The sequence below is a fragment of the Anopheles coluzzii genome, chromosome 2 (assembly GCF_943734685.1).
Source record: "Anopheles coluzzii chromosome 2, AcolN3, whole genome shotgun sequence".
In the NCBI taxonomy this organism is placed as follows: Eukaryota; Metazoa; Arthropoda; class Insecta; order Diptera; family Culicidae; genus Anopheles; species Anopheles coluzzii.
In genome coordinates this window covers 111,341,476-111,360,577 of record NC_064670.1, presented here as the reverse complement: position 1 = coordinate 111,360,577, position 19,102 = coordinate 111,341,476, and the positions used below count along the sequence as shown (strand labels likewise).

General features: G+C 47.5%; 1 protein-coding gene across 1 annotated transcript; it reads right to left on the bottom strand.

Annotated features, from left to right (window-relative positions):
• Positions 1 to 1,320: 1,320 nt before the first annotated feature.
• Positions 1,321 to 18,504, bottom strand: LOC120950816 (carcinine transporter). Its single transcript, XM_040369144.2, has 7 exons — positions 17,085 to 18,504; positions 8,893 to 9,127; positions 8,536 to 8,794; positions 3,754 to 3,946; positions 3,247 to 3,680; positions 2,808 to 3,156; positions 1,321 to 2,735 (listed from the first exon to the last, which is right to left on the bottom strand). The coding sequence occupies exons 1-7, from the start codon at positions 17,570 to 17,572 to the stop codon at positions 2,531 to 2,533; spliced, it is 2,163 nt and encodes a 720-aa protein (XP_040225078.2). The 5' UTR covers positions 17,573 to 18,504; the 3' UTR covers positions 1,321 to 2,530.
• Between the last annotated feature and the right edge of the window lie 598 nt (positions 18,505 to 19,102).

Genomic DNA, 19,102 nt, shown 5'->3' with positions numbered 1-19,102 from the left:
ATACAAAACCAAAAACATCCGAAAACAAAATTCCCTTACTTCAACAAAAACCAACCAACCGGATGTTGCATGGGAACGCATGTGTTGCCGGTTGAAATTAGTAAAACAAAAGACGCGTATGATACTAACTGTACTCTGTACTCTTGCGTCAATGGGTCGGTGCAATTCCCGCCTCACTGGTGACGGCGAGCAATCCGTTATTTTGCAGTGCGACTTGTGTGCAACGAACTGTAAAGAAATTTAAATATGTTGTCCCCTTGCAGTATTTTTTTAAAGTTTTTTTTTTTTCTCTGGAATGCTTGAATTTGCTAGTACTTTTGTTCATGAATGTATAATGCATCTCATAGAACATGCTGAACTTAAAAATGATGTTCGCTTATCAATTTTTTTCGCTCAGTATCAGAGTAATTAGACTTTCAATATGAAAGAGATTCTCTTTCTAATCTGCTTGAGAATAATGTTGCAACTTTACCACGTCATATTCCTTACATCTAATATTTTATATATCTTCTTGGCTTACAAATACTAGAACTCTTTTCGCGGAGACTCATGTACATGTAACTTCGTTAGCTCATTTAGTGCCAAAGGTTGCCAATCTTCTAAAGTCAATCGAGTATCTGATTGATTAAAACTGTTACAAATAAATTATAATTCAATACTATGAACTTTAGTATCGTAAAATTGTTGTTCTTGTACACTACTTAGATAATCACGTTCATATGGATTTTGAAATTCTTTGTTATCCAGGTTCCCCCTTCAATATGATATTTGGATTAATCTATTGAACTTTATTATTATTTATTGAACTTTGAATAATAAACTGTATGTACCAAGTTGATTGATCTAAAAGCTCCCTATTTAGGTGTTTCTTTAGAATGCAATGCTCATGTTAATTAAGATTAAAAACAAAACAGTTTCTGAACTATCCAAACAATGCCCTTCCCATGCCCTTCTAGTGGTTAGAAAATCGATTAAAATGTAATGCTGAAAATACAAAATTTTCTCATTAATTTTGTGTGTTTTATAAAGAATCAGGTTAAAATGTTACTTCGTTTGTTGAAGCTTGTAGAAATTCATCATACAACTATTGGATTATTGGTGGATGTAATGAACTCGTGTTAGACGGAGGAATGACCTTACCGATTAACAATAATTTTACCCTTTTCCGTAATGCATTTTGTCTTTTAAATAGTATTATCATAACATTTTGATTTGATCGTTATACCATTAACTTATAAAAAGGGAATTACGTTTTCCTTCTTCATTACTTTTGTGTTTGAACACCAATTTATTAAAAAAAAACTTATAACACCAAATAAATGTTCTTTTTGCTTGAGTAATTGTATTTTCTTGATACGGTGAGATTACATTGGTTAAATTACAACAATTTTAACCGTCACAACCATCTCTTCTCTCATCCCAAAAGTCCTCCGTATCACATAAAAAGCCGTCCCACTTTCGGTACGTGTCCTGCACACGCTTCGAACTGTTACGACTGTTTGGTAAGGATTAGGCGAATAAATAAAACTTTTCGTAACGTTGCAATATGCCTGCCTGTGTGTCTCGTTAGTACACTGTGCGCTCTTCTTCCTGAGCGTCTTTGCTTTTGCTGAATTGAAATCTCTTTTCCTTCCTTCCCTAATACATCCTAAGTCATCTGTTTCGCATGCGTTTTTGTGTAGCTACACTGCCTTACTATACGTCTACTGTCCTTGCGAATTCGGCAAGGATTAGTTTGCTGTTGGATCCAACAGCCTTACAACTAACCCATTTTCCATACCTGATGCTTCCCTAATATCCTGGATTAATACTAACGTAAATCTGGCTCATAAATTAGCTTCAATTCCCTAGCGATAGTGAGTACTCCTATGCGTGTTAAATACAATAGCGTTCGCGAACTCGCTATACCAAAGCGGGGGAACTCGTAATACTTTTGCGTTTACTGAAACGGCTTCCTACCTCCCCCGCTTACGCCGTATGGAGATGCTGCAGGGACGCGTTACACCATACGCTCCTTAGCACTGCACAAATCAACAAACACATAGTTCTTCGATTATGCTGCTACTGTAGCTGCAGCTTCGAAGGATAATACTTTTCGATGCATCGATTTTGGCCACTCCGTTTGCTTTCTTATGGCGTTGTGCTTTTGCGTGAAATTTCGATATCCTGGTATTAGGAACTGTTGCACGCATTTCTACTTTGCCGCTCCTGGTCGCGTATGCGTCGGCATGCGGTGTTGTTTGTGCGCCTTTTTCACCGGGCAGCACCTCCGTTCTAACCGATGACCCAGCGTGTAAAACTTAATTATGTCAAGTGTGTGTTACCTCTCTCTGAAAATCATCCGATACGGTTGACTAGAATTGTACCACAATGCACTGACGCTTTTAAAACAAAACACAAATTAAACCGAAACAGAAAAAAATCCTACACATTTTAGAACGGAACCGTCACAAACGGAGCGTATGCACTTTTCCGTGCACTTTCCACAACCCGTGCTACCGATAGGACGGTAGCCGTTTGGAAGCGGTTTCTACACGCCGCCCGAAATCTGTTCCTCCTTGCACTGGGCCAGCGAGCGGACCGATACGCGCGAACGTATCGAACGGTTGAGCATGCTCGAACGCAGCTCACCACGGGTCGATGCCCGCAGGGACGCTCCGATCGAGGTCTTGGACGTGGCACGGGTAAATCGCTCCACGGGCAGATCGTCGCAGGTATCGTCGTCATCCACTTTCCTGCAAAAGGGGAAAACAGACTAACATTAGCACTCCGCTTCTTGCGAGCAGCGCCGGACAGCCAGTACTTACTTCGTGAGACAGGGGAAGTCCCAGATCTTTTGCCCTCGTCCGAATTCTTCACCATCGGCAAGAGTTTGCGGCAGGTCGTGTCCAAGTGTTTCGGGCAGCAGCAGGGACAGCAGTCCCCCGAAGATACCCAAAATGCCCAGCACTATCAGCGGCAGGGAGGGCGAGATGTTGGCCAGATAGACGACGAACGGTGCCACAATGCTCGCGACGTAGCCCATGATGTGGATGAACGCGACGCCCTGCGCCCGGACGACGGTCGGCAGCAGCTCGGCCGCGTACTGTAGCCCGATGTTGTACGAAATGTTCACACTGAAGCGTCCCAAAATCGCCAACGTTGCTGAGTAGGCACCTGAGGAGGGTAGGAGAATAAGAGCGCATGGAGTTTAGGATTGGATCAGAGGGAACAAGTTTCGTGCTGCAAGAACGGCAGAACACTTACCCATCGGTACCATGGTGGCGAACAGACTGAACAACCCGCTGGCGACCATCGTGCCGCAGGCCAACCATCGCCGTCCCCAACGATCCAGCGTCAGAGTGAGGAAGGTATCGGCCGGCAGCTCGGTGGCGGCAGCGACCGTGAACGTGAAGAAGAGATCGAGTCCGAGCGAGCCGACGTTACGCACGTGGCCATCGAACACGAGCGAGATGGCCATCCAGATGACGATCAGCAGGATGGTGATGTTGCGCAGCCGTGGCGTCTTGAACAGATCCAGTACGGAGTAGTTGCTGTTAGCCGCCTCTTCCTCCTGAAGCCGCACGCAGCTGTCACTGAACTCCTGATACACCTTGGCATCGATCGTCTTCTTGTTGATCGTTTCAAACTTCTTCAGGATTCCGATGGCTTTGTCAATCTTACCCTGCGAAACGAGCCATCTAGAGGGATGGGAAAGTGGGTTGGTTTACATTAAAACCGAGCTGAGGGGAAAGGGAATAACGGTGTGCTTACCTTGCCGATTCCGGTACCACCAGTGGGGTAAGGATGGCCAAAGCAAGCGGTGCCGATGTGACAATGGCGAACGTTTTCCAGTCTGCCAGATAGTACGCAATCCAGGGCAGTGCGCAGGAAGCTGTGGTGAAGAACAGTGCGATCGACATGTTGGCGACAAAGGTGCGCCATTTCGGGCCAACGTATTCCAGAACTGTAGCGGGAGATAAATTATTTTGGAAAGTGTGTTATTTTAATTGTTGCTTACAGAAGTTTGCCAACACATTTGCTAGATACGGAAATCCACGGAAAGCCAACATGAAATGCCCATTAGACTGTGACCTATAGCTGGCTAATGAAAGCTAGTGAACATTTCCTACTGATATTTGCTCTGGCTGACAAATTTAATCATCGACATTTATGACAAACTGAGCTAATGAAATATTCATAGGACGGCTTCGCACAGTTGATCGTTTAAAAAGCCGTGTATGATTGATGCAGGGCAACAGGTGTAACCTGTTTAACTCTGTGGTACCACATCTGGACAAATGAATATCCATCATCCATCCGCCCGAGGGAGGAACACTGCATTACTATCAGCTAAGGCGTTACTAATCTCCCAACTCTCTTTGCCGCCAGCAACAGTCGTCGTTGTTTAGCATTTTTAGTGTCAAACACCTCCTCCTCAGCGTTTGCCGCTGCTGTTGCTGCTAGAGGATTGTCTTGGCTCTACGGTCACGCCAAACCGCCCTCCCGATCCCCCGTAGTTGGCGTGGGCAGTGGTGATTGTGTTAAGGAAATGCGGGTGCTATTTTGCACACTTGCACCGCACGCACTGCTCCATCAATTAACATGTTTATTTATTCTGTCACATCATTCGTTCGAAGGTCGAACTTGTGATTTGTACGGATCGGCTTTTTTGTTGCCTTATTTTTTACACTCAAATGACCATTCAGTGTTAATAACTCGAACCGACGGACGAATGCATTACGATTCGGTGTAATCGGGACGTGCGGGGGACTTACGAAGTGTTTACTTCGTATGGGTGGCTGAGGGTGGGTAGAGATGATGCCCAGACGGTATGCTAATTGGAGCAAGAACAACACCATTAGAATTAGTAACTAGCACAGTGGCGCTAGCGGGAGGGTGAGACAGTGGGGATTAGGCATATACGGTCATCCGGAACTGCACACCTGTTGCTGATGGATGGTAGTGGATCATCACGATAATAACTAGTTATGGCATTCCACGTACTACTCGGTGTATTGGAGCTAGACATTGTAATTCCCAACCCGGGTACGGGTTGGTGTTTAATAATCATGGAGCTGGTTTTATGTTAAATTGCCAATTCGAGCGCACGTTTGTAACTGAGGTAGCAAATTATGGATGTCAGGCTGTGGCACTGTTGCCTAGCGGCAATATTTACAAATGACCTCAATCAACAACAGCGTACTGGTTGTGCACAGTTTGACATCGCGAATGAGACTGATGATTGGAACTCTGCTGCAAAGATGCGGTCGGATATGGATCTTGGAGCGATCGGCTTGTGGATCCTGTGCAACAGGCAGTGCACGCAACGAGTGCTATAAATTGAGCACTGGATCCTAATACCCATTAGCGTGGCAGGCAGTGAGAGGCATGACAAGGGCATTCGTTCGATCCCTGCTGTGTAGACGTTCTTGATCAATAATGACACCATTAACGGGGTACACGCAAAATGGCACTAGAATGGAACACAAATTTACGACAAATTCTGTCGAGCCTTCGGTCTGATTTTATCGTCCCCGTGAACCCCGTCCGAAGGTGTGTCACACCGTAACGGAGGAGACCACCGCACATTAAACTATGCGGAACATTCTGTTTGAATTTCTTTTTGGTTTTTTTTTTCGTTTTTGCAACCGGCCCAGCACCCTTCCATCCATTTATCATAAATTAGAATGGTCCTTCGCGTTGAACGTTCGCCAAGCCGGTCGTTGCGGGATGTTCTTTGTCTTTCACTTCGAAGCTGTCGGAGTGTACGTTTGTTTGGTGGCCTTCGGGCGGCGAGCAAGAATTTAACTGTCAGCTGCAGCATATCGCAACAGTTTCATATAACAGGCCAGTTTTTCACCTCCCCTTGATAGTGAACCGAATAGTAGGATCTTTCAAGAATTGGAGTACACCGGTGCCACCGCCGAGGTGCCAGACGAGGTGTGTGTCCGTGTGAGAGAGGCATAATAGTGAAAGGAAAATGGATGGAGGAGAAAAACACGAAACATTTAAATGACCATTAAGTGGCCGAAAATCACCTCACCAGGTATATGAGGGCGCCTCAATCGAAGAAGCTAGGCTTGGAAGTACTTTATGAGCATCCACGTCTTCTATGTGTTAAGCTCGCTCACAGTTTTGCACATGGCTCACGCTGGAGGCTACTGGTTGAAGTTGTCGACACATACACACACACACATGGCCATCAAGCGTGGATGGCCTTGAACGGATCCGAAGCGGCGGCACTGGTGGTGGTTTGAGTGTTTTAAAAAATTCGCGGTCACCGCAACATTCACATTCGAAAATGGAGCGGAAATCATAAAACCGGAACGAAAATCAGCTTCTTGTGTGCAGGAGCTCTAGCACAATGGTGCTGGAAAAACTTCGCTGATCGAAACCACTGATCGTTGGAAAAGGTGAGTGAACTATACATTTTGAACAAGTTATTGATCAATGAGAGGGATCTGTGGGCCCTTTACATCACGGGAAGCCTTTCCGTGCCCCAAGGGGTCCCATAAAGCCAAGCCGAGCAGTGGGGCCTTAGTGAATGAAGTCACCATGTTTGGTGGTTTGTGACCTTCACTTTGATCCCCGCGTCGGAAGGAAATTGCTTTTCGGAGCCCAAAAAGCCTGAGCGCAAACTTGCTAGCCGATGGCCTTGCCAGATGGTAAGCTGCACGGCGTTGACATTCCTTAACTGGGCCATATGTAACCGTTGCCTGAACGTACTTGAACTTGGTGCACGGTGCTAGGTTAGTGACCGCAGCCCGTGTTGACGTGTGCGTCCGGAGAGACATGGCGGAGCCAAAACACTTGGAAGAGGTCGAAGTTGCTGGTCGCATAAGCACCGGAAATCGACCAACCCGCAAGGTCTAGATCTCGTCTACAGCAATGTATGGAAGGTGGTAGAGAGACTGAATCAAGTGGTGAGGTTAATAAAGACATCATAAACTGATCCAGCGTGGCGATTATACAATCGTGACTATTACGTTGCGAGCGTAACTTCCATTGATCGACAGTAACAGGCCCACAGATTCTGTCAAGAACTACTCGCAGCTCATATGGGAGGCTTAATAAAAAAAAGCTTCATGAGAATGCATTTTGTTGGACCCATTCTAGGCATTGTAATTATCGTCACCTTATCTCTCGCCGTACGATGAAGTCATACGCATTTAAACACGACGCCATGGAACCTTTCGCAAATAAAAGTGTTTTGCACATTGCATTTTCTTTGTGTTCCCACTGGGACGTATTGCGAACAGAGCGAACGGAAGGGCCTGTCGTGCAGTTATAATCGTCGCATAAAATCTTTTTTTGATTCTCGTTCATTACCATCGTTAACGGTCTGGCGGTAGAGAACGTTGCCTACGGTAAAATATTAACTCAATTTGTCGGTTTAACGGTGGCCTTTGCTTGTTGCTTGCCGTTATCATAAATCTGGCCAATCGGTGTGAAAATCCCCCAACCTAGGCTGGAGACACGAAAAATATCCCTTCTAATTGCACGTGGAGTATGCATTAAACAACCCGTTTAAAAAGCGACAAAACGGTTGAGGGAATATTTATTACTTGCTGGTGGTCAAATAGCAGGGTGCACCTGCGCACGGAAGGCAGCAATAAGTTTCCCGTCCCGACTTCACAAATGGTCTATTAGGTTATCGTTACGTTTAAGCTAAACTTTCATTAGCAATTCCACGTGATCGTGATGCCGGGCAGCAGCAGCAGCAGCATTACAATCAAAAACCATGCACGATTTTGATCTCTTATCGGACGATTGCAGTAGTGTTAAATTACTAACCTGTGGTGTAATTAATTGCTCTACTGCACGATCGGTACCGGTCGACCGACAAGTGTTCGAGATGGAATCGGGTTAAGTACACGCTGCCGAACGCATTCTGTGACACGATTAACTTATGTAGTTACGGTTGTCGCTTATCTGTGGTGGGCTTGATCTAATCGAATGAACGTGCTGTAGCACGTGCTAAGTGTGCTAATTGGTGCGAGTTGTTAAGGTTCCTTTGGGTATCTTAATGAAATCGCGACATTTTGTGCTCTCGTGCTACTTGTAGTAAGAGTTACATTCTTCATGAACTATGTGGGTAACCGATGCCACATTACCTAGTCTATATTTGTATGCATTCTAGCACCAAGCACCGGTAGAAGGCTTGTAGTACACGGCACCATAAATCCTTCCCATTCCAAGGCAATCACCTTCGCTCACCAACCGGCTGCCCGAGGAATCGAGCGGTGCGGATGAGCCTTTGGTGGGGTTTGCCGGCTGGGGAAGGCATTAAATACGTTTAATAAGGTCGCATCAAAGTGCAAACAGTGCATGCATATGCCGGCCACTGTCAGTCATTCTCACACGCGAGCATGCGTTGGTTTGCGAATGAAGGGTTAGAATTAGTTCGGACAGCAAAAACCCCACCTGTCTATCTCTAGTTCTAGGCAAGGATTATTGTGTATTAGAATTGTATCTGGGGCATCACATGTGGCTTGTAAATTGAAATTATAAGCATATAAAATGATAAATGTGTGTTCTGATGTAAGTCCTTACCTAAAATGTACATCATGGTGAAGCAGTTGTCGAAGGCAAATCCAACCAGAAACCGGCACAAGCTGAACTGCCAGAAGTTGCCGACGAATGCCGTAGCGACACCGGCCGCAAAGCCGATGAGATTGCACCCGGCCAGGGCGGGAATGCGCCCGTAGCGATCCGCAATCCAGCCGAACAGCAGGCCACCGACGATCGCGCCCAGGAAGAAGATGGACTGAGCCAACGTCGGCAGATAGGCATGATCGCAGACCCATTCGAACTGTGCAACGAAAGAAAGATCCCATTAATAATCTTCACACTACTGGAAAAGGCGGTTTCCATTGTCCCTTGTCGCCTGCCTCCCGCTCGTTTACTTACATCCGTTGCAGCGGTTTGATACGGTACGTCCGTAAAGTTGTACTCCCAGCCGTGCCGGCAGGGTTGCGTCGGCCAGGACGGATCCGCTTTGCGTATGTTGTTGGCGAGCACCTCGGTGAAGTTAACGGCATACATCGTACACTTGCTGTAGCTGATCGGTGGGCTTCCATCGCCGACCACACCAGCGTCCAGCTCCGCTCCGTACGACTCGTCCACGGGAATGGCTAATGCTCGTCTGGAGTTGAAAGGGAAAGAGGCAAAGGAAAGGCAGGTTGTTAACAAACAAGGATGGCTATCGTTGGATGGGGAATTGCTCTGCTCACGTTTACGGCCACCAGTCACACAATCTTGTTGTTGTTGTGGTGGCTGGTGGCAGTTTCTATGTGAACACGATAGTTAGGCATTGAGGAACAGCAACCTCCATTCGTGCGAAGATGAAGATCATGTGCAAAATCATGTAAAAAAAAACAGATTCGTTTGCTTCTTCTAGCACACTGATGAGCAGTCCAGCAGACACGGAACAAAGAAAAAGGCGATCGTTTGCTATGCTTGTGCATCCTTGAGATGCTACGAAAGTCATTGCTCCTACTAGGTACCCGAGCTGGCTGCCGGGATTTGGATTCCCTTCACTCGCGAGCCCAGTCAATGAACCGTTGAGGTGGTTCCAGGAGATAATTGGAATGAGCAGGAATGAGAGTTAGCTTTTGCACGTGTGTGTGTGTGTGTGTGTGTGTGTGTGTGTGTGTGTGTGTGTGTGTGTGTGTGTGTGTGTGTGTGTGTGTGTGTGTGTGTGTGTGTGTGTGTGTGTGTGTGTGTGTGTGTGTGTGTGTGTGTGTGTGTGTGTGTGTGTGTGTGTGTGTGTGTGTGTGTGTGTGTGTGTGTGTGTGTGTGTGTGTGTGTGTGTGTGTGTGTGTGTGTGTGTGTGTGTGTGTGTGTGTGTGTGTGTGTGTGTGTGTGTGTGTGTGTGTGTGTGTGTGTGTGTGTGTGTGTGTGTGTGTGTGTGTGTGTGTGTGTGTGTGTGTGTGTGTGTGTGTGTTAATATTTGTTGCTTTTGCAAATCGGTATAAGATTTATTATTAGAACACAACAGACGCTGCTGTCAAGAATCGATGAGAAGGCAAAAACACAAATGATAGTAATTTGATCCTTTCTGGCTATCGCGGTTCTTGTTAGCTTGTGTTTTTTCCTTGTAGACCTTATGTGCTGTTGCAAGTTCCATTTCGATTGATTAATTTTCACGATCTACAGCGAGTCAATTCACCCTTAGCTTGTTGTTAGCTTCAGAGTTCCGATCTGGCAGCCCAAAGGCCTCCACCTCCCCTAAAACCACCGTAGAATCAATTTCGAATCAATCACCGTTTCGCCGGCAAAGGGGTCAAGTTCCGATTTACCACGACTTCTTGCTGTGCGAAGGCAAACAGTGGAATTGAACTGTAAGCCCAGTACCCGGAAGCTCGAACTGGCGGAACTGGCGCAGCAGGACCCAGGGCAACCGAGAAACCATTAGAGAGCGCCTCCTTCAGCTAAACAACAAAACGCCCGGTCAGATGGATTGCTTATTGAGGTTATAAAGTAGCTGCGGGTTTTGGGTTGGTTAGCAACAACGGGCGTTTATTAGCGTCGGATAATTAATGTCTCCGTGTCGCTCATTTGACTGCAGTGCTAAAAAGGCTATTATTTATGAAAACCCTTACAGACTTGGTCGCGAAGCAAAATCTGTAATAAAAAAGGTGCCGCGGAATGTGCGAGAATACTGTAAGCCGTTAAACAGGTTTAGCAACACAATGACTCTGTTTGTGTTTTTTGGCAACTTTTGGCTAATCCTTCATTGCTGGAGTTAAGGGGGAAACATTCGGAATGGGCAAAGGAAGTCAGGAAGTCCGTCATGACAAATGTATTTTGCTGAAAGTCAAGATTGACAGGGCAGCATAAATTAAAGGCATGGTCCTCTCCCAATTAACCAGTTTTTACAGCGCGAGTCTCAGCACAGATGTCTGGTTCTAGAAGCGAAAAAAACCTGATTGTCAAATTATCTAAATTCGTGACTAAAGATCGCCTACAGCAAACAAATGCGGGGCCCTTGATTATTGAAAAAAGATATCAATATGTACTCCAATGCCCCTCTCGCTAACTGTCAAGATCATGTACAGAATCGTGATCGTGTTCAAGATATGATCCTCTATACGGCGTCCCAAAAACGCCAAACACCTGTCTGCGTAGTTTGACCAAACCATTCTTCAATCGCCCTTAATCAAGAACTCATTGACAGGTTGTAGACGGAAATTGAATTAAACAATAACTTTTGCTGAAGTCTACTAGTTCTGGTAGGGCGTCGGGAAGTAGCCCAAAACCATGGACACCGCACTTCCGAAGACAAACGATTCGTTTCACGCCAAAGACAAACCGTTCTACCGGCCTGTGTGTGTGTGTTCTCTTGTTTTCTTGCCACGGCACCCGGACGCGGAGACGCACGTCTAAGAGGAATGGATTTTTTAATCGAATTTCAAGGTTTATTAAACAACAGCATCGGCCAGCGAACGCACCACAGCCAGCGGAACAGCATTGAAAGGGAAGCCCTTTTTCACGGCTATGGTTAAACCATTAGGCAAGTGGTAGTTGGTTGCGGTCAGCGTTGTTTTGCTGTTGTTGTTGCTCTGTGGCTCTATTTCCGCATCTGTATTGCGTGCGTTTTTGTCCAGCGTGTTCTGGCGCGTTGTGTTCCTTTGTAAGCGGAAGGAGAAGTGAGGTGAGTTGAGCGTTTAGACTTTTTTCACCCCTATCTTAGCTAATTAAGGTGCACGCTTCTATTTGGGAGCGTGGTATCATAGAACAATTCTTTCGACACCTTGCGATATGTCAATGCAGTCTGCTAGACTTGAATCATTTATCACCCACAGCGGCAAAGGTGGACCAGATCTACCAGATTATCCGCCTGGACGGGGGGTTATCGATTGTTTCAACTGTGTGCCTGTTTGCGCTTTTTCGTTTCAAGGGATTCAAGCGATTTGCATGATTTCGGACAACTTTTTTGGAAGCTGTCCAATGTCGCGATGACGCGTTTGTCCGCGACCGGCACCTCTCAAGCGGTTTTATATTGCCAAAAACACTTCCCCACCCGCCGTACCCGGTGACTTGTTTGGTGACAGGCATTAAAAAAAAACACTTTCAATTGGCGACTGGGTGGTGTTTTTGTTTCTCTCGGTTGTGTGTGTCTGAAGTTGTTTTGTTTAAGTTTCGTTTGGGGTGGGTCGGGTGTTGTCTCTCCCTTAGCGCAATCCTTTCGCTGTTGACGATATTTATGCCAACAGCATGAATATCCGATTGAATTAAGACAGTTCTAGAAATTCCATCCAGTTGACATCAGTTTTGAATAAAGTCGAAGCCAAAACAAACAATTTTAATGTTTGGTTTTATGTTGATCGAATAAAACAATCAATAAACATGTCTGTTTCTGCATTTGCCATAAATTATACTAATTTACATTCTCCCTGTACATAACAGATGGAAAGTAAACTAATCTTCCTTCTCAGAAAGCTTCTCGTTTGCCAAAAGGCTTTGAAGGAGGCACATCCATTGGCTGACCTCCGGATGTTAAAGCAAATCACGAACTTCACGAATCTAAACCATCATCTCACCCGTCTATCAATCAAGTGCAAGGGTGCGCTCCTTCCACGCGTGTGTCCTTTGCAAATCAACTTGGGCACGATTTTGTTGCTTCTGACGCAAGCCAACCATCCCGGATGTTTCCTGCGGACGGATCCTGCAATTGTACCACATCATGGGGCTGGCACGACGGTTTAGCAATGACGTCAGTGCGTCATAAAAGCCGTAACGGAACGGACATATAAAGGATTGGTTTGGTTTTTGAACACGTAATACCCCGCGTGGTACACAACGGACGAAAACAAAAAAGTTACGTAGTTACGGAGGCGCGATATTGCACCGCACATTGACAGCACATATGGTTACCATCGATCGAAACGATCCTTCCGTACCTTTACCGCTCTACTACCAATTTCGGTCGTTCTGCTTCCTGTCTTCATTTCCTGGCCGAGCGCCGGGGTTGACGTACGAAATGGGGCTTCCCCATTCCTTATCTAGATTGCTACTGGTGGTGCCCCGATTAATGGATCTCCCGCTTGGATGGGTTTTGTGTTCTGTATTACGGCATCGCCGCATCGGACGGGTGGTTGTCAAACCGTTTTTAAAAGACACAATTTGGAACCACTTCCTAGCGGCAGCAGCAGTGATAGAGAGCCATTCGCCCCAAATACCCTTTACCACGTGACCGACCATGACACTTGGTGTGGGGCCGCGCTAGATAAATAGGTCGTTGGACAACGCTTGAACTTCCTAGTGTGGTGCGGAATTCCATGAACAACACAGACACACACACGTTATGTCACACCCAATGTGTAACACATGTTTGATTACAGTAAATTGCCCCTTCTCCCCCTCACAAATACCAGGTGGGGTCGCCCGGTAGAAGTAGTTCTAGAGGTAGGTTTGCGCCTGCACTTGGTTTGACTTACTCACCTCGGACTTTCACTCGAGTGTAGCTGGGGTATAGCCCTCTCCCCTCGCACCGTGAGCTTAAGTGTGGCGCGCGGCATGACCCTCAAAGCAAACACACACACACATACACCTGACAATGGTCCGGATTTCCACGCGCGGTGTGGCCAGTTTTTCTACTCCATAAAAAAACATAGCGCCAAAGCGCCACGAGCACGCGCCAATGCAATGCGCGGCAAGTTCTGCACATTGCCAACATTCACGTGTGCTGCTGTATGGGAGGAGGAGTGCTGCCACTGTGCAGCACAGCTTAATTGCTGTACCTTCAAGGCCACCCTGCGGGGGGGGGGGGGGGGGGCATACGTCAAGAGGCGTTCTCAATTTTTGTAGCCGTATTCTACCCGATCACTACAAGCTCATCCGTTTTCATCACGAGGCGTGCACCGGCGCGGTTGGTGCGCTCGGGCGGCGTGCGCAAGCCGCAAGACGCCCGGTGCAACCATGTGTGCAAACAACAATGGCCGAAGGCGGAGGCCCACTGCCCATGTTTGCGCTGCAACATAAACTCAATTAATGCGGCTGCGGTGGCGTTCGTTTGCTTGCAAGGATTAGGCCTGAATTGTAGATCAGAACAACTCGATTAGCTTGCCAATATCATGTGTGTGTGTGTGTATGTGTGGACCGTTTTTCGTTCAGGACTCTTGCTGTTTCTTCTTGCCAGTAGCAGTGCACTTGTGACTTGTAAACCGTCCACAGGCTCATCGCGACATGCGCCAAAAGTCCTTGAATGTTTTCAGCATTTCCAGTGGAATTTCACAATAAAGCGTGTACTGTTACTGCACACAGTGCAAGGGGATTTCCAATACTACCTCCCCGAAACCCGTCGGCATCGTGGGTGCTACTTGCGCCGTGTGCCGTTGCGAAATGTCTATTTCACAACGAGCATAGATAAATGAGGCCATCTTGTTTGCTGGTGGGGACCGGCGGCGGCCCCCTTCTGTGTGTGCACTGCTTCACCGCCAGCACTAGCAGCGAACGTGTTTTGACACGGGAGTAGTGGTCAGCATGAGCTTAAGCATTTTTACCTATATAGCACGATAGTATCATGCAACCTGCTAACGGGGCGGCGGCATTCGATTACTCACGATCGATCACACACCAGCACGCCCACCCCGTTCCGGCCTTAACCTGGGCGTGTGGTATTTCAATCAAAACTGCGCACGCAATTCGCGCTTTGAGTTCTTGGGAGGAGGAGGTTGATTAGCCTCTCGCACAGAAGGAAAACGCCTTTTTTCTGCACATTATGCGCACCTGTCAGAGCGCACACGATGCACTGAGACGTCCGAGAGGCCCAATTTGACCTTTAAAAAAGCTGACACCCACCAGAACAACAGTCCTCCCCGCCCGATCTGCAGGAAAAATGTTGAGCCGAGATGATTCGACAGTTATCGGAGGCACAAAAGGGGGAAGCGCGCTTTTCTGTGTGAAATCGGCTCAAACCTTGACGGGAATGGCAAACGGGCCGTGCGGGGTGAGTGTGCTGTGGGGGGTGTGCGTTGTCCGGCTGCTTATTTCCCGCACTCGGACGTGCGTCTTTGAACTTCAATTTCTGCTGCAGGCTTAATTGGCGTGATCCGTTGCGATTCTTTGCCACATTGGGTCGCAAGCACACAGTTTGTCGCAAAGCTAAGCAAGCAGGCAGGCAGACACACGGTAGCTGCTTGTGCAGGTTTGGCTACGCGGGGGAAAAACACGTTTGCCGGTCGCGCAAGGTGCGTTACCTCGAATTTGGGTCAAGTTGAAGTTGAAACTTTTCGAATAGGTGCATCGCGCGTGCTTAGGAGATTGGTGGCGCTCTTTTTTGCTATGGCCGTTTAATGCGTTTGTTTGGAAGTGGATGAGCCTCGCGGATCAATCGATCAGTAATTGATCGCACACAACAATAACCACGCACACACACGCCGGGAGGGTGTCGATAGAGAGACCCATGGACCGGCAATTAACCGAGATGGCTCGAGAGCGCAAAATTAAACGATCGAACCACGCAGCTCAAATGAAGCATGCCAGTGGAAACTTGGCATGGCCAAGCAGATTGCGTAAAGAGGGTATGATTTTGGAAGCTAGAAGCGTACTCACCAAACAATTGCGAATAATTATGGGCTCATCTGCCCATACATATTGACGCTTCAGGGTCAATGTGGCCGTTTGGCTGTTGCAACCGGTCGACGTTGTTCGAGCAACATTACACTGAAAATAGAAGCTTTTTGCTGGTGGCAGAAAGCATGACAAACATGCTCTGTACCATGTCACGGCGGGTTACACAAATACAAATCGCTTGAACGAGCGATCCAAAAACTTTTATGCACGGGCTGCAGCTATTTGTAAGTACACGTTCATAACACATCGCTTTACGTACGTTGTACTTTGTGCCGTTTGTGCATTGCAAACGTCAATGGCACAAGCTCTGCCTCAATGATTTGTAGTAAACGCGATGCTACTAATGCGCGAAGCAAAGCAAAGCAAAAAAAAAAGGAAGTGCCTGAGATCCGGCATGTGTGGTGTACCGCGCACTTGAGTGGCCGCCAGCTACGGAATCAATGCACCCCGTTTGTGCAGCATTGCAACGCGGAGGGAGGTTTTTTTTCTACTGCAACACACACACACACACGATGAGTGCATTTTATTCTTGAAAGAAAATGCTACATTTAATAGACCTTGCTTTGGCGCTGAATGAGGAAGTAAATTGTGTGCAGGGGTTTTGTGCGTCTCGTCTGCGGTCGAACGTAATGCACCAGTGCACTGAGTCATGCTTGCAGGTCACAGCAGTACACGGAAGCTAGCGTGATCTTTAGGCTGGAATTTCACACCGCCAACCGCAAGATCAGTGCAGAGTGCGACCATGCAGTGTGAACTTGCAATTACATCCAGCCGAAAAGGCACTAGTCACAAAGGTAATCTGTGTCCAAACTGTATGCCACAGCCCGTGCACAGTTATCCTTCGATCGATCGAAATCAATAGAAAGTGTTTTTTGTTGTTTGTTTTTTAATATTTCCCACCAACATGCAACGACACATCATATGGCAATAGGTGATCGTGATGCATTGCTGTGTTTTTGTATGTGTTTCGTTTTAAAGCAAAAAAAAAAGGCTGTAGAAGAAAACCCCAAACACATCGTCAAAAAAACCTTGACAGAGCCATTGCTGCTGCTTCTACCGTCGATCACAATCCGCGCCCGTCTTCAGCTCACCAACGACAAAAGAGTGTCCGTGTGTGTGTATGTGCGGCCACGCTCTAGCGGGCTTAGTTCAAAGACGCTTCGACGCTATGGTCAAAACACAACGGACGAGGCAGGCACATCATATGCGGACACCTTGCCGCGATCGCGTACTTAGAGGGCACCGTCGTATGCACAACCTTACGTGTGGGTGTGCTGGCTGTGACGACACAACGTCCGAACCCCGATTAGTGCTTAAAGTTCACTTACACACACACACACACTCAAAAGAGTGCTTGAAACCCTCGATCGGGGGACGATTGAGCCATGGAACTCATCGAACCAAAGAACCATCGTGATGGCGTAGCATGATACTGACCAAGGCAACCACTACTAACTACGTACTCTAATACTACTACTACTACTACCACTGCTACTCACAAACACACGCTAAAGCACACGTACCTTTCTTCCACGGACAGGTGCTGCAGTTCCGGCACGTAGCACCAGTGCTCCTCCGGCACGAGGGTGATGAAAATTTGCGAAAAGTACACGAACGCCACAAAGAACGCGAACGGTATCATCAGCAGGAACAGTATCTTCTGATATCGGCCAAACTCGCCCACGTGCGGCAGCAGATCGTCAAAGTCTACGACCGGTTTTTCGGCTACTGCTGCCCCCGTGCTGGCGCCATTGGTGGCCACCATCACGACACCATGCTGGTTGCTGTTCTTTGTCTCCTTGCGCAGCTCGTCCTCGTGATTATCCTTGCCGGGCTGCTTCTCCGCCGCCTGGGCACAGTCGCTCACGAAGCCATTGTTGATGAAGGCGTTCAGCTTCAGGTTAGCGCTTAGATTGCTCAGGCTGGCACTGTTGTTTAGGCTCGGCTCGTTCAGCTCCCGCTCGTCGCCGACGTGCACGACCGGAATGCTTTCCTCTGGTTTGGGCGTCATTTTGTTTTGAAGCGGTTTTCAACACGTGTGTATATATCCTGGTGCTATGTGTGTACTGGTATAGTGTTTTAGAGTAGTTTCGTTTTCGTCTTCACTTTGAAGTGCGCTTTAGTTTTGGTGCAAAATCACACACACACACATACACACACTTGCACACTTACATGCGAAGGATATACACTCACTTTGCGGAAGAACTATAGAGGCAACGGGACACACACACACATACACTGGGGTTGTCCGCGTTTGCTCACACTTTCTCGAATCTTTTACTGTTGTTGCATATTTTACTCGATTCCTTCCGGGTACGGCTATTTTGCAGAACCGCAACAATATACAGGCACACTTTTCGTGGTACTTCACTCCTGGTCACTGGTTACACGATCTTTTTTTTTATTGCTACTACTAACCTATCCAGTACGGTGTTTGCGCGCGCTAAACATCCGTAAGCGACAGGGGTTGTAACAAACAAAAAACTCGCGATCTATCTTTTATGTTTCTTGTTCTGAACCACGCAAGTGCGCTGCTTTCAAGCGGCCTCACTCAGCTTCAAGCAGCTTCAGCTCGACCGGGTAGTGTGCGGATCGGACGTTTAATTGAGTCCGGTTCGATGCCGCACCGAGGATATATAGGGCTATTAGCGGACCCGCTGCGGAGAGCCGAGATCTCTGAGCTGAGAGCAAACAGAGATTTGTCGCTGCTACTGCTACCACTGTCGCTGCTGCTGCTGCTACAGGTGCGTGAGAGACGGTGTGACACACTCGCAGATCGCTCGATCTCTCGGGCTCCGTCTAGACGGCCCGATCTCGCTCCGAAGGATACGCGCTTTTCCGAGATCGAGGTGCTCCGTCTCCGTCTGGCCGCAGTAGAACGCAGAACGACACAGGGGCACACACAGGTACTGTACACCGCTTGCCACCAGTGCGTAGACTCTTCTGTCTGGGGCTTTGGCCAGTGGTGCTGAGCTTACCTTACCTGCGGTACGTGTACACAGGTAGCTGAGCCATTCTTCTATCGCACCCCGTTTGTTAGGTGGCTTTATTCGTGCACGTGAGTGTGTATGCGTTTATGGTACACCTTCTTACCCCCGCTACCGATCATAAGACACGATCGTACAGTGGGTACAGGCGAGAGACGGCACGATCGGTTCAATCCGGCTTACTCCTACCCTTCCATTCCATTGCTATTGCCCGTTTGAAGCACGTCATGAAGCCGGCCGCTCTCTCGCTCAACGGTTTCGAATAAGCAGCTCCGCTCTCAGTACGTTCAAGCGCACTGTAGAGGAGTGATCCTCTGGGTCGGCAGGGTTGACGGAATCGGTACGGGCACAGTATGACCCGTGCAAACCCGGCAGAGACCTGCTATGATACGGCTGGATTTTCCCAACCTTTTTACAACCGACTTTATAGAAGGGAACAACAGCTGGCCCCCCGGGAGATTTGCTGATGCACATAATGGTCTTAGCTGTATTCAGCAACACTCACACTATGACTCACACAAAGCAATCGTTTCTGCCTTATGGGGGAAAATTCA

Bases quoted from the DNA above. Each gene is read 5' to 3' on its own strand.
- LOC120950816 (XM_040369144.2), bottom strand. From the start codon at position 17,572: ATGACGCCCAAACCAGAGGAAAGCATTCCGGTCGTGCACGTCGGCGAC. The intron at 8,795-8,892 runs GTAAGTAAACGA...TTCGTTGCACAG, and splicing joins ATCAAACCGCTGCAACGGAT to TTCGAATGGGTCTGCGATCA. The intron at 3,947-8,535 runs GTAAGGACTTAC...CTCCCGCTACAG, and splicing joins CACCATGATGTACATTTTAG to TTCTGGAATACGTTGGCCCG.